At 40.9% G+C, this 14,727-nt stretch overlaps 1 protein-coding gene across 3 annotated transcripts in view; it reads left to right on the top strand.

The window, feature by feature from the left end:
* Nucleotides 1–12,712, top strand: part of AGO4 (argonaute RISC catalytic component 4) — a 15,216-nt gene extending 2,504 nt beyond the window's left edge. The window contains exons 2-18 of one of the 3 annotated variants that reach the window (XM_010575982.1): nucleotides 2,967–3,132; nucleotides 3,827–3,947; nucleotides 5,004–5,185; nucleotides 5,597–5,733; nucleotides 5,813–5,947; nucleotides 6,124–6,211; nucleotides 6,648–6,795; nucleotides 6,876–6,995; nucleotides 7,222–7,350; nucleotides 7,514–7,647; nucleotides 8,440–8,624; nucleotides 8,934–9,093; nucleotides 9,696–10,011; nucleotides 10,264–10,398; nucleotides 11,195–11,296; nucleotides 11,520–11,719; nucleotides 11,826–12,712. In XM_010575982.1, coding sequence (XP_010574284.1) covers nucleotides 3,843–3,947; nucleotides 5,004–5,185; nucleotides 5,597–5,733; nucleotides 5,813–5,947; nucleotides 6,124–6,211; nucleotides 6,648–6,795; nucleotides 6,876–6,995; nucleotides 7,222–7,350; nucleotides 7,514–7,647; nucleotides 8,440–8,624; nucleotides 8,934–9,093; nucleotides 9,696–10,011; nucleotides 10,264–10,398; nucleotides 11,195–11,296; nucleotides 11,520–11,719; nucleotides 11,826–11,934 — 2,385 coding nt within the window. In that variant the 5' untranslated portion in view covers nucleotides 2,967–3,132; nucleotides 3,827–3,842 and the 3' untranslated portion in view covers nucleotides 11,935–12,712. Of the gene's footprint in view, nucleotides 1–1,576; nucleotides 3,133–3,826; nucleotides 3,948–5,003; nucleotides 5,186–5,596; nucleotides 5,734–5,812; nucleotides 5,948–6,123; nucleotides 6,212–6,647; nucleotides 6,796–6,875; nucleotides 6,996–7,221; nucleotides 7,351–7,513; nucleotides 7,648–8,439; nucleotides 8,625–8,933; nucleotides 9,094–9,695; nucleotides 10,012–10,263; nucleotides 10,441–11,194; nucleotides 11,297–11,519; nucleotides 11,720–11,825 lie in introns of those variants that run through there. The other 2 variants (XM_010575983.1, XM_010575984.1) reach the window with 2 other exon arrangements.
* Nucleotides 12,713–14,727: the final 2,015 nt, after the last annotated feature.

Raw genomic sequence — 14,727 nt, 5'->3', positions numbered from 1 at the left:
CGGTCGGTCCGGTCTGGTGCCGCAGGGCCGGGCCCGGCGGGCCCCGGGGCCGCTGGTGACCCCGCAGCAGGCCTCCGGCGGCGGGCTGACACGCGAGCGGGCTCGGAGGCGTCTTCGTCAGCCGCCGGGCGCTTTCCTTTGGAGAGGAGCTGCAGCAGGTCGCTAAACTTTGCGGGGAGGATTTGCGTGTGCCCTTGCGGGCTCCCGCTGAACGGGTTGCCGGCTGGGGTGGAAGTTTCCGCCCGGGCTATCGGGTGACATGCCCTCCCGAGAGAGAGCACAGGGGAGGTGGCCTCGAGTGCGGGCAGGCTGGTCACGGCCGGGCTCTAGCGAGCGAGTGGAATAGCGATGGCCGGGAGATGGGGAAACACGCGTAGGTCTCTAGATGCGCGCAGTAATGCGCTCCCTGCGCGCGAGTCCTGCGAGCTGTACGAGAATAAGTTTTATTTTTTGATGTTGAGACGTTATTAAGAGCTTAGGCGATACTTTCTGGAAATACAGATGTTATTTTTTATTTTTTTAACACACTTCGGTTAAGTGTTGGTGGTGTTTCACATGTGGCATTTCCCTACTTGTCTCTTATTCCATGATTGCTCTTCTGTCAAATGTCTGCAAGATGTATTTCCTGGCCTAAGCGGTCTGTGCATCTTATCCATCAAGTTCCCGTTCAAACTATTGGTATAATCAAAGTAGCGTTAACTTTGGTGCGATAGGAAACGTTTATTGACACACAGGTGCAATTCCAGAAGAATCACAGATTTTAAGACAGTGGAGGGCTGACTTGGAGAGTCTGCTGTATGTATATATGATGTAGCGTGTCTTCTCTGACTTCCCACTGTAGAAGTAGATCCTCTTTTAGTTTTGTAAAACTGCTTCCTGTCTGAAGTAACTTGGTGGAGGACACTCACTACTTAAGTGACACAGAGTAGAAGACATTAAGGGGCTAACGGCACCTAGGACCCTAGTCAGGCTGATCAAGTAAAAATCCTGATAAAATAAGTGTGACTTGCAGGGCAGCCTGGTTTCAAATGGGAAAACAGTTTTTAGCTTATTCTCTGGAATAAGAGAATTGAGAAATAACTTTAGAAAGGAGAAGATGTAAGTTTTATCTCCTTTGATCAAAACCGACTGAGGTCAACGTTGCCATGCCTGTTTACAGAACTTGTCAATACCAAGGGAGGAAAATGGGTAAATATAGTTGTCATTTAATCTCTTGCAGGAGATCAGTGCCTGCACTTACTTCAGACTAATTAGCATGGGATTAATGGATCATCCCTCTAGTATCCAAATAAGCACAGCAAACTTTGATTGCCCTTGATGATTCATGCTTGTCAAGACAGCTGTAGTTTTTTTAAGTACTAACTGTACCCCACAGCTGGTTTGACTATGGTGTCGCAAGCTCCTCCTGGACGGATCGTAATTAGTCAGGCGGGTGCGGAGCCAGTGGTGGGTTGCGTGGGTTGTCTGTGGCCCCGGCAGCCACCCTGCTACTGCAGCTTTGGGGAGCTGACGTGTCGAGTGGGCAACAGCTGCTTACATGCTCTAAGTGTTACTTCTGCTTAAAAATATGCTGGGGTTGGTGTCCTCAGATCGGTAATTTTAATTGGTAATGCAGTAGCCATTGGGTGGCTTATAAACCCAGTGTAGAAGGCTCCTTGGATTTGGTCCTAGGTTTAGTTTACGATTGTGTTAAAAGTTTTTTGCCGCACCCTGAAATGTACCCAAGTATGAGTTTCATCCTCCCACAGCTTATCTACTTCCCTTCTGGTATAAACTGTGAGCCTTTGACTTAAATGGATACTGGCAGGTTGACACAGTCTTCTGATACTAAATTTGCTCTAAGTTTTATGATTGGTTTCTATTGCATTCTTGTATTGTAATAATTTTCCCCCGCTCTCCTTTGCTACTCTACAACAGAGGGAAGAAACTTTGATCACACTAGGCACTGGCAGATAGAGACAAAACCCATGAAAATATACTAATTCAATTTGCTTTACATGCAGTGTCAACTGAGGCTGTGATAGATTTAAAAAAAGTGTGTTTAATCTTGTTAACATGGTATCTCAGATCTTAACGCTTTGAGGAAGTTAACTAAAGACTTAACTAGTGACTAGCTTGCATGTGAGTACTTTTTCAAGCCTCTATTAATTTCTTCCTTAAAATTGTTTCTGAAGCTCTTAATTTGTCCATATAAATTATCTTCTCCACATCTGTTGGGAGTCTATACCTGTCTTTATGCTTTCTCCCTTGCTTTTCTTTTTAGAAGATAGCCTAAAGCTTTCCTCACTCCTTTCTTTGTGTAGGAATTTTAAATTGGCTGAAATTGTGCTGTAGGGGAAAAGTATTTCACTATTAACAAAAATTATATGTTCATGATGTAAAGGAAATGACAAAACTGTTTTAGCTTAGATCCAATACGGAAATATGTTTTTAATTTAGTTTAGAATAAAAATATCCCTTACCTGTTTCCAGATAATATCAATTTTCAGATAGAAATTGGGGATGTGTGTCCTAAGTATGCCAAGAGTGACAATCATTAACATCTGAACTTTAAGCCTATAGTGAAAACAATGAAAAATGTGGCTTGTATGGCTATTGGCTAGTTCTAGAAATGGTGGTAGGAATATGTTTATCTTCACATTATATAAAAATACATAATACATAAATGGTTGCATTCCATCTCAGGACTCTGTGAAGTACATAACCACAGTCATGAATAAATGTCACTAAAATTGTGAAGATTAATTATGGCACTAACTTATGTATGCTTTAGGGAACACTTTTTTTTTTTTTTTTTTACCTGGACAAGCAGCTGGAAGGCTGAGCCACTTGGAGCACCTCCATTTGCAACCTCAGAAAGCTACTTGAGATTTCTTTCTGCCCTGTCAGAAAGTCGAAGTACACCTAAAAGGATACTGCACCGAATGATCAATTACATCTCATACATATTTATTTGACTTCCGTAGGGCCCCCAGCAAGTCTTTTCCAGCCACCGCGTCGCCCAGGCCTGGGAACTGTTGGGAAACCCATCCGCCTCCTAGCCAATCATTTTCAGGTTCAGATCCCCAAGATTGATGTTTATCACTATGATGTAGATATCAAACCAGAAAAACGCCCCCGAAGAGTGAACAGGTATGAGTTGTTTAATTAAAAAAAATTAAAAAGTGTATATGCCTCAATTTAAGAAAACTGTACATCCTAGAAATTCTTCATCTGCTAAAGGCCAGTTTATGTTTGTACTATGGTTAGCAGTTGCTTTTCAGTGAACTATAATATAATATTCTCCTTATTTTTATTAAGATGTTTTGCAATTGGCCTGTAATCTGGAAGGCTCTAGGAAATGTACTAAGTGTTGAACGACAGCTGTTCTTATTTAACAGTCTACAAGTGAATGTTGCTGATAATTGTTCCACAGTCTATTATACAAATGTGTGTTAGCAGCTGAGAGGAGGGAATTCAGCTTGCAGATTGACGCCGTTGTAGGGTCCACACGTGGATGCTTTGTCAGTAGAATCAATCCACAGAGCACCCCCACTTACCCCCAAAGTAGATGCTTGTATTTGCTCCTGTGTTTGAACAGCTCCCCAGATTCCACTGTCTGTTCTGACTGTATCTCTGCTGACAGTATGGATACCTGCCTTGCGTATAGACACCTGTATGTTGAAACTTGGGTGTCTTAATCTGGAGGTGACTTTTGAAACTCCTGGTGTTGACTTGTTTCTTGTACCTTGCTCATTTAAGAAAACATGAAAAAGGGATTTTAAACGGTGTAAGGCCATTGCTGTATTTTCTGTTCTTCAACCTAACTCGATAAATCCCTCTGTAGAGAGGTGGTGGATACTATGGTGAGACACTTCAAGATGCAGATATTTGGAGATCGGCAACCTGGATATGATGGGAAACGCAACATGTATACTGCACACCCATTACCTATTGGCCGGGATAGAGTAAGTGTTACTATAAGCAGTTTTAAGTTTCAGTGGGAAAGCTGTTACAGTGTCATTTGAAAAGTGTTCTTTTATTGACGTAAACCCAAAATGCTGTCACACCTATTAGTATAGTCTTGGAAATGACAGGCAGTGCCAGTCAGGGATCTCTAGGAACTTATTGGTGTTTTACTGAAGTTTGTTGTCTTCAGGTTTCTAATTCCCAGCTCTTCAGTTGGAGAATTTGTCAGTGCTAGTGCAAACTAATGTGTTGTGCTCTTTCAGCTGCAAGTAGATTTTGGTTTGGTTTTTTTTTTCCCCCGCCCTGATAGAAACTTCGCTTTTCTCTGTTCTAACCCTTGTTCTGTTGCTAAATGATAAAGTAGTTGCAGATGACAAATACGCTGGTTTGGTTTGGCTGCACTGTTAAGATACATCCTCCTGTTCCATAAGAACAACTAGATTAACTGCACTGGCCCTTCATGTTCTGGGCTGTGCTTGCCAGCACCCTTGCTCTAACAGACTGCAATCTGTATTAACCAGCCCTGGTACAAAACTTAACCCCTATCTACTCCTCTCCCCTGGGATCTGGTTATTGCTGGTACAGTGCCATGAGGAATATGTAGGATGAGTTCACATTTACCCTTTGGGCTGACGGTGTGTGACAGTAATCTCAAGTACCGTGCTAGAACTCTGAGATTTGTGTTTCCCAGTGAGTCGTCTTTTTGACCAAAAGGTTTTCTTGCCTTCCCATTTGGTTCACAAGACATCCTGCTATTAATTGGCTGACTTAAAAAAAATGACTCACAGTTCTCCAGAGCTTTGATGTCACCATACTAATTACTGCTTAAAATTTACACTTAAAGATACCTCAGTGCAGTTTCTCAGATGAATAAATTACAAGCTTTCCAAATCCTAAGGAAACCGATTGTAATATTTTAAGAGAATTACACAAACAAATTGTCAAAAATTTAGATTCAAAGGATACCTAGGAGAAAAACATAACCTTGCTTAGTGTTGTGATAGTCTGCAATACCTGACAAAAGCTTGTGCTTAATTCTGTTCTGACTACATCAGGTGGATATGGAGGTGACACTTCCAGGAGAGGGGAAGGACCAGACATTTAAAGTATCCATTCAGTGGGTATCAGTCGTCAGCCTTCAGTTGCTGCTGGAAGCTCTGGCAGGGCACTTGAATGAAGTTCCTGAAGATTCTGTACAGGCGCTTGACGTAATCACACGGCACCTTCCCTCCATGAGGTGGGTACTTTTGGTGCCTTCCTGACTGGCTTAATCTTGTATCTGTCTTAACGTTTGTATTACGTTATTACTTGCTGCTATACTACTGCTATTACACTTTCCTACAGTAGAAGGGATAAGGGATGCATTTGCGTAATTCAATGCCTCCCTTACAGATTTGCACTAGAATAGGGAAATCTGATCTGAACTCAGGACATGTATCGGCTGGTCATGTTTCTAACGGGAATTTGCTATAGTCTTTCCAACTGCACTGTTGGTAAAGCTTTGTATGTTTGCCATAAGTTAGGTCTAACAGTTCTAATGTACTGTAGAAATGTGTTTGAAACACTATAGGCATGAATGCAAAAAGGTTTATCAGAAAGGAATGATGGAAGTATTAATTTTCTTTTCTTTTCTTTTTTTTTTCTCCAGGTACACTCCTGTGGGTCGCTCCTTTTTCTCCCCCCCTGAAGGTTATTACCACCCTCTGGGTGGTGGCAGGGAGGTCTGGTTTGGTTTCCACCAGTCGGTCAGGCCTGCCATGTGGAACATGATGCTCAACATTGATGGTATGTAGGAAATTCTGTCTCACTAATGTAACAGAGTTCTTTCTGCTTCTAAATTAAATGTCCTCTTTTTTTATCTTAGTGTCAGCAACTGCTTTCTATCGTGCCCAGCCTATCATTGAGTTCATGTGCGAGGTCTTGGACATTCAGAACATAAATGAACAAACTAAGCCTCTTACGGACTCGCAGCGTGTCAAGTTTACCAAAGAAATCAGAGGTAAAGGCTTGTTCTAAAGCTGCTGCAACAAAATACTGGACACCTGCTCATGTTACGTTGTAATGAAAATTTGCAAGGTGCTTGGGAAGCTGGCCTATTCCTTTTTCCCTTCACCTTTCTCAAAGGTGACTCCTATGGCTGAATTTATTTAGGTGACTTTTGTGTTGGGTTTTCAGGTCTAAAAGTAGAGGTTACCCACTGTGGCCAGATGAAGAGAAAATACCGAGTTTGCAATGTTACTCGGCGACCAGCCAGTCATCAGACGTATGTATACAAGCACCTTCTGACAATTTTTAAAATCTTGAACCTATTAGATATACTAGGTATATTGTTTATGCAAGAGTAGTTGATTCTGGAGGTGAAGCAGCTGTGTGGCTTTACAAGAATGTTTAGTCTTAGTGGAGTAGAGGAGCAGTGTGGGTTTAGACCACTGCTTTATTTCCTTCAATACAGGAAAATTGAAGCTGTATCCTGGCTTTTAAATACAGTTATGAAAGGCTATAATTTTTAAAATAGCTATGAAAGATTCAGTATACAGTCTATAAAATCTTTTCATAAAGAAGAGATCCAGTGGCTAAGGAAAATGTGTTTCCAGCATTTCTAGTGTGGAATAGATTTTTCCATACCCTTTTTTCCTTTTTAAAAAAAAAAAATAAATAAAAATCTTGAAAAGTCTAACTAGAACAAATGTCCTTTATAGGTTTCCTCTGCAGCTGGAAAATGGGCAGGCTATGGAGTGTACAGTAGCTCAGTATTTTAAGCAGAAGTACAGTCTGCAGCTAAAATATCCTCACCTTCCCTGTCTCCAAGTAGGACAGGAGCAGAAACACACATACTTACCACTTGAGGTAAGAATCTAACTTTCTCTTGCATTGCGGTGTATCCTCTGTTAAACAGTATCACACCACCTCTCCCTGTTTCTGTGTAGGTGTGTAACATAGTGGCAGGCCAGAGATGTATAAAGAAGCTAACGGACAATCAGACATCGACTATGATAAAAGCAACTGCAAGATCAGCACCGGACCGACAGGAAGAAATCAGCAGACTAGTAAGTGTTTTTTCCAGCTAAACAGTCTGTGCTTGCCACTTCTTATGGCTCTTCCAGAAGCATTGTAGCTTATGTATGATAAGCAGAATGACCAAGAACTGCAGAAGTTTAAAAATCCGACTTCTTTAAAACAAATCCTTTTAAATAGACAGCCTATTCATAGCAAAGAGGAGAGAGCCACGTGAAGCATTAGGTGTAGTTACACAAGTACTTTTCATGTCGCCAGGTGAAAAGTAACAGTATGGTTGGTGGACCTGATCCATATCTGAAGGAGTTTGGTATTGTTGTCCATAATGAAATGACGGAGTTGACAGGCAGAGTTTTGCCAGCACCAATGCTGCAATATGGAGGCAGGGTGAGTTTTCCATGCCTTGTAAAATACCTTGTCCTGAGCTTATTTAAATTCATATAAGTGTTTTGTATATCTTCTCATAAGGCTTCCTTTGTATGAACACTGTTCAGCTACAGTCAAAACAAAGCAGCATTTTATTTTTAATTTGCCTTTGGTTTTTACCTAGAACAAGACTGTGGCCACACCAAACCAAGGTGTGTGGGACATGAGAGGGAAACAGTTCTATGCTGGCATTGAGATTAAAGTTTGGGCTGTTGCCTGTTTTGCTCCTCAAAAACAATGCAGGGAAGACTTACTAAAGTAAGTATTTTCCTATTTATTCAGGATGCCCATTTCAAGGTTTATTTTCCTCATGTTTCTGACAGGTGATATGCAGTATAAGTTGATTTTAATGCATCTAATAGTAAAAAGAGGAAACAACAGTTCTGCAATTTCTTAAATATTTACAACTTGGGAGGAGACTATGACAAAGTTCATAACCTAATTGGCCAGCTAGGAAAAACATTAATTCCGTTACCACTGAGGCTGTTTTTCCTGCTCTGGAGGCTGCATTCCACTTGTATTCTGTTGTTTTTACAAATAACTGATGATGGTCTTTCATTCTAAAACCTGAACTATTTTTTTTCTTAACCTTTACTGCCTCCCAGGCAACATACACCACATTTTTTTCCCCTGTCCTTCAAATTACTCTACAGAATCCTAAAGACAGAGGTTGTGTGAACCACTGAAATGTTTGGCAAAAATCATGGTTGCAATAATGCTCAGGTAAGTTTGACAAATGAGTAAAAATCTACCGGAACATCAATATTAGTTTGGGAATCCGCCTCAGAATGTTCAATTCAAATGTATTTTTGTTTCTGCAAGACTTCTAAAAGTACAGAAACAGAGGCTTATGAAACTTCCTCAGTCAGGATTAGAATCGTATTAGTGAGTTTCTTATAGTGATCGAATTGCTAAAAAATAATTACTGTAGTGTCAAATTGGAAGTGCTGTGAAATATCTGAAATAGCTTTAGATCTTGTTGATAAACTTAATGGCAAAGTGAAGCATAGTGAAAAGGCCTGGACAAATCCATTTATATGTCATTTTCAGGAGTTTTACTGACCAGCTGCGCAAGATCTCGAAGGATGCAGGGATGCCGATCCAAGGCCAGCCCTGTTTCTGCAAATACGCCCAGGGTGCAGACAGCGTGGAGCCCATGTTTAAACACTTAAAACTGACTTACGTTGGTCTGCAGCTGATCGTGGTGATTCTACCTGGAAAGACGCCTGTTTACGGTATGGAGAAGAGGCTGTAAAGTGTTAATTACATGCCCACTTGCTGTACAACTTTTTATGCGCTTTGGCAGTATGAAAGAGGCAGAGCAGGCAATACGTTCTATTTAAAAGGGGTTTTTGGAGATGGGTTTGTCAGGCCTGACTGGAGTACTTGTATCTTACCAAAGAGCGAACTGAACCTTTGTCAGTGAACTTTTAAGGATCTGAATTATGATAACATCTGGAGGAAAAAAAAAAAAAAGAGAGAAAGCAGAGGGAGCTACTGACTGTTCACATAATTGGAACCACTAACTTATTTTTCTGTCACAGCTGAAGTAAAGCGAGTTGGTGACACTCTTCTAGGAATGGCCACTCAGTGTGTTCAGGTAAAGAATGTGGTAAAAACCTCACCACAAACACTGTCCAACCTGTGTCTGAAGATAAATGCAAAGCTTGGAGGAATCAACAATGTGCTGGTACCTCATCAAAGGTGAGATTAAATCTAAAGCTCTCCTTGAAGTCTGGATTGTCAAGCAAAACGGTGTAATTTTGTTTTGTTTGCTAAAATGATACCTTTCAAAATATTATGTGCTTTAGAAATAACCACAGTCTGAAGTGGACAGAGAAGGATGCTTCTGCATTCAGAGTCTGCCTAGTAAGCCCTGTGATAAGGGTCATCTCTAGTGTTGGAGCCATCCAGCAGTATGTGTGAAAACAAGCTCAAACAGGCTTTTTTTCCCATGTCTCTCTCTCCTGCCTTTTGGGTTCGCTCAGTCTACCTTTTTGTCTTGCCACCTCCTTAAACATACTGTATCTCCTTCCAAATTGAAAGAAAAGGAGTGAGGAGGAGTGACTTGTGATAAATGCTTGTAACTTTGTCTGCCTTTGGTCCTTTTCACTTTGTTCCTTCTGGACTGTAAGAGCTTGAGGCAGAGAACTTCATCCTTAAAGATTCTGACAGGGTTTTAGTTCTGTTGAATGGTTTGGATAGACCTTCTCCGGTTGTAATATTTTTTTTCCTTCCTCACCCCCCTTCTTTGTATTATTATTGTTATTATTTATTATTTGATAAACCTTAATCATATTAAACAGGCCATCGGTGTTCCAGCAGCCAGTGATCTTTTTGGGAGCAGATGTCACTCACCCTCCTGCTGGGGATGGAAAGAAGCCATCCATTGCTGCTGTGGTAGGCAGTATGGACGGCCATCCTAGCCGTTACTGTGCTACGGTGCGTGTGCAGACCTCCCGCCAGGAGACCTCCCAGGAGTTGCTGTACAGTCAGGAGGTGATACAGGACCTGACTAATATGGTGCGAGAACTATTGATCCAGTTTTACAAATCCACTCGTTTCAAGCCCACAAGGATCATTTACTACCGAGGGGGAGTATCAGAAGGACAGATGAAGCAGGTATTGTCTGATGATTTCTTGTTGCTTGTGAAAAAGGATTGGCCCTTAGGAAAAATAAAAACAAAACATATATGTGGGTTGCATTTGTTACGGGACAATTAATGGTTTCATTGAGTTTTCCTGGGCAAGCACGATGTACAGTTACCCTGTCTGATCATGTTCCTTACAAAGTGGCATTTGTACACAGAAAAAATGAAGATAGTATTATATGTACTGAATTCAGCACCTAATAGTTAAATCTTCTACTTCTAGGTAGCTTGGCCAGAACTGATAGCAATCCGGAAGGCCTGTATTAGTTTGGAAGAAGATTATAGACCAGGAATAACCTACATTGTCGTGCAGAAAAGGCATCACACCAGACTATTCTGTGCTGACAAAACTGAAAGGGCAAGTAATGTTGACTACATAAGAAGGAGGTGATGGCAACAGGAAAGTAAGATTGTTTAGTTAAGTGGGGTGGTATCCATCTTGTCCGCTAAAATTGAATTAATCTGTACAAGCAGTAGCAGTTCTCTGCAGTTAACAGGCTTTCTCTACCAAAATAACCAGTTCCTCCCCTTTCTTATTGCTCTAGATCAAGCGATCAGATGGAACAGCTTGTTCCCATCCACTTTTGGAGTAGGCGTACTCTATATCCCTGTACTTGTGTACCTGGAGCTGTAGCCTGGATTTTTATAATCTGGGATTCCTGACTATAAACTGAACTAGTTGTTCTGTTTGTTGCCTGTTCTGTCTCTAGATGCACCTGTAAGGCTTGCTTATGGTACCAACTCACAAGCCAACTAAGGAAGCTTCTTTAGGAAAGTTCTTGATCTCAGGTTTCCTTAAAAAAACACAGATCTCTGGGCTGTGAGTGCAAACAAGGGTATGAAATAAATTTATTCTAGAAAACCTGCATTTTCACATCCTGAATTACTTGTGTAGGCTTTATCCCACTCTGCAATTTTAATGGTACTGGCAAGTGTTTTATTTTCTCTGATGACACACCAGTTGGATTTGGTGAAGTTTCTAAAAATGAACTCAAAGAGAACATTTTCATTCCTCCTATGTAAATGACCTTAATATTTTTCCACCTTTTTGAGCAGTAAATTCTCAAACAGCTTTAAGTAGAGCCTACCTTAGGAGGTATTTTTGGGTCACTTCCAAAAAAAACCATGGGCTAATAATAAACTTTCCTCAATAGGTGGGTAAGAGCGGCAACGTACCAGCAGGCACTACTGTGGACAGCACGATCACACATCCTTCTGAATTTGACTTTTACCTCTGTAGCCATGCAGGAATTCAGGTAATGTTTCAGCTCTGCTGTGCTCAGGCTACGGGACTAAATCCTTATAGTTGTCCCGATAAGTAATGTTGCTTCTATTTATAGCTTGGCAGACTTACAGTCACATCAGTTTGGTGCCCATTTGGCACTTACTTGTCAATGCACTGATAGAAGGTACAGCCTTCAGGTGCGACCTCTGTTTTTATTGATGTTCTCTAGCTGACTGCTCATCTGTTCTCCACAGGGAACCAGCCGGCCCTCCCACTACCAGGTCTTGTGGGACGACAACTGTTTTACCGCAGACGAACTACAGCTTTTGACGTATCAGCTGTGTCACACGTACGTCCGGTGTACGCGATCAGTCTCTATTCCAGCTCCTGCATACTATGCCAGGCTGGTAGCGTTTAGGGCCAGATACCATCTTGTGGACAAGGATCATGACAGGTAAGGAACTGTGCCTCATCATCTTGGTAGCCAGATAACAGACCTGAATTACATACTGCTTGGCCCAATTGTTCATGGTTCTGTGTATGTGTCTGCATTTTTACAGTGCTGAAGGCAGCCATGTGTCAGGACAGAGCAATGGCCGCGATCCTCAGGCTCTGGCAAAGGCAGTGCAGATCCACCATGATACTCAGCATACGATGTATTTTGCTTGAGAGCATCTGGGAAGATGAGGCAAAACCAACAACCCATGCAGTCCTGAAATGTTTTGAATGCCTACTGCTATAGCTAGGGCCCAGTTTATTTCAGACTGCCCACTACCAGCAGCTCTGAACAGTCGCACTGAATCTGTACTTCACAGCAATGTCTGATGCACCAACACAATTGAGCCATTTGTTTCATTGTTTTATGTCATAGAAATTCATAGACTGTCTTTTCTGATGCATTGGACTGAATTTTTACCTCAAAGCGCAAAAGGCCGATCATCCTGAAATTTTTAAAGGACTTGGCACGAAAGGTTTCTATTGAATATTTTGCTAGCTGTTGTTTTTAAGTTATCTTCTCATCCCATTAGTTTATCATGATGACTGATTCCCTGTCTTCATGCACTGCTTAGTGAGTGTGCATATTATGGCAAAATGTTTTACTCCAGTTAAATGTAATTGTTCTATTGTGTGGGGCCATAGATTTTTTAACGGAGATTTTAGACTTCACTACTGTAAATGCCTTTTAACAAACATAACTTTCACAGGTATTGCAGTTTTTTGTCAGTTTTACTAATTATCTTTTTAATCTCTGCAGACTTCGGCTGCAAAGCAATTGCACTATACTGCGAGTTCAAATAGGTGGTTCTTGTTCTGTGAATGTGTAATATAACCAGATAGTGATGCCTGTCAGTACATTTTAATTATAATGGTTACAAATAATACTGCCATGGTATCGTAACAAGTACTGAACCATCATTTTCCCCCTCTAAAAATGATAAAAACAAAAAAAAAAAAATTAGCTTTTAGGTATTTTGCAAACTTTTACAAAAGTGCCCACTTTATGCTGCTGTGTGGTTTGATAAATCTAAGTGATTTTAAAACTTTTTTCTCATAGAAGGTTTAACTTTGGCAATAAATATTTGTTTTTTAAGCCCCCCAACAGTGTAATTTTCTAGCTGAGGATTGTGCATGAGTTTAACCAACATTCTCGTGTCGTTTTCTGAACACACAATTTGGCAGTTTCTGAAACTAATTAGAAAAGACGCACTTCCATGCTTTTTTTAAGAATTATTTTTAACTGTTTTATATTCACTGTTGGTGTCCTGTCTACAACATTTTTTATAAGCTTGGAAACTGGGTGTTACGTGTAGGAAAGGCTTGCCAATCTGTACAGTCTAAATGTATTGTGTGACAGGCAACCTAAGGACTTGTACCAGCATTTTAAACTTTTTTTTCCCTGGGAATCTAGGTTGCACACACAACTGCATTCAACAGCATGTTTAACCAATGTAAGTCTCATATACTGATTCTGTCCCAGCCTAGAAATTAGGATTTTTTCAATCTGCTTGGCTTTTTTCAGCTGAAATGCGTAATAAAGAACAGGGGCTTGGTTTCACTGAATGCTCTTGGAATCCACAAACATAGTATGTTAATGCTAGATTCCTCTTAGTGTTAACCTGAGTTAGCACAGATTAAAAGCTTATTCCTAAACTGAGTAGAGCCAACACCACTACTTTGATGACAGAAGTTTGAGAAGTCCAGCGATTGCACTGTGCTCTCTGATACTCGTGTGGGGTTTGCTGCTAAGTTGTCTGCTGTTCCAAAGCTTAGGAACCAGCCCCCTCAAAATTTCAGCAATATGAAATGCTGTTTCCTTCAGTCTTTAAGCTTGTAAATAAATTAAAGTTTACATTTCTAAATGCTGGGTTTTTCAGTTGTACCAGAGTACACTGAACTTAAGTCTTCAAACAGTTTTATAACCTTCTTTCAAGTAGTACGTCTCATTGAATTAAGTTTAAACTTTTTTCATTTCTGTTGAAACTGGGACTGAAGTGAACTCTGCTCCTGGCACGTACTGTGGACAGGTTTAGATTTGGAAAAAAAAAAAAAAAAAAGATTCTTTTTAGTTTTCTTAATTTTTTTTAAAGAATACCTCACTTGTGTAATAAAATCAGGACACGTGGGTGGGAGACTGACCGCTGCTTCAGCTAGATGGCTGCTTTTCTCAGTACTTGTTCAGGGAGAATACAAAAAAACCCCTTTTTAGAATGAACTCTGACTGACCCAACACACGTGGAGAACTTTGGCACCTTGAAAAGAAACTGAGCACCCTTTTTAGGTTATAGGATCAAAGATCGCTATTTTGAGTTTGTGCACTAGGCAAGAATGTGACTGGTTTATCAAGGGTGCAAAGAAATGCTTAATTCTGTCACCAGTTAGTTAGTTGTCCAGTGCCAAGCACTCCTAGTTCAGATTGAGTGAAGTGAGAGCCTCTCCTTTGTTTGCCTGTGACTGGACTGAATATTTAACCTCAGACTATGGGGATTGTTAGACCTTGGCTAGCCCTGGGATGCAGGGCGAGGACCTTAACTCAATCTTGTGTTAAAACACCACTGTAGAGAAGCACCACTAAGGGTGCAGTGCTGTCACTTTGGGAGAAGAGCACTGAAGTTCAGGACCGTTGCGTGGTGGTAACGGTAAGATCAAAGTTTCGGCAATGCTGTCCTACACAGGTCTGAGCCAAGTCTGGAGGTTGGGCTTGACGATCTGGATTAACCCCTTGGGCCTGACTGAATCGTTATGCATGTGTCAATCAATGGGAAGATGTGCATTCTGTAGATGTAGTTCTTAGGGTGTTTTGTTTTGTTTTGTTTTTTTTTATAAATAAAGCCTGTTGGCCACTGTTTAGCTATGTGGTGTGAAAGATTTTAAATGTAGCAAAGTTTAAAGAGTTGGGAAAGGGGGTGGTTGACATTTAAAAAAAGAAAAAAAAAAAGGGGGGGGGGGGGGGGGGACAAACCC

Source organism: Haliaeetus leucocephalus, unplaced genomic scaffold, assembly GCF_000737465.1.
Source record: "Haliaeetus leucocephalus isolate CR32 unplaced genomic scaffold, Haliaeetus_leucocephalus-4.0 Scaffold517, whole genome shotgun sequence".
Lineage (NCBI taxonomy): Eukaryota > Metazoa > Chordata > Aves > Accipitriformes > Accipitridae > Haliaeetus > Haliaeetus leucocephalus.
This window is presented reverse-complemented; position numbering and strand designations above follow the sequence as displayed.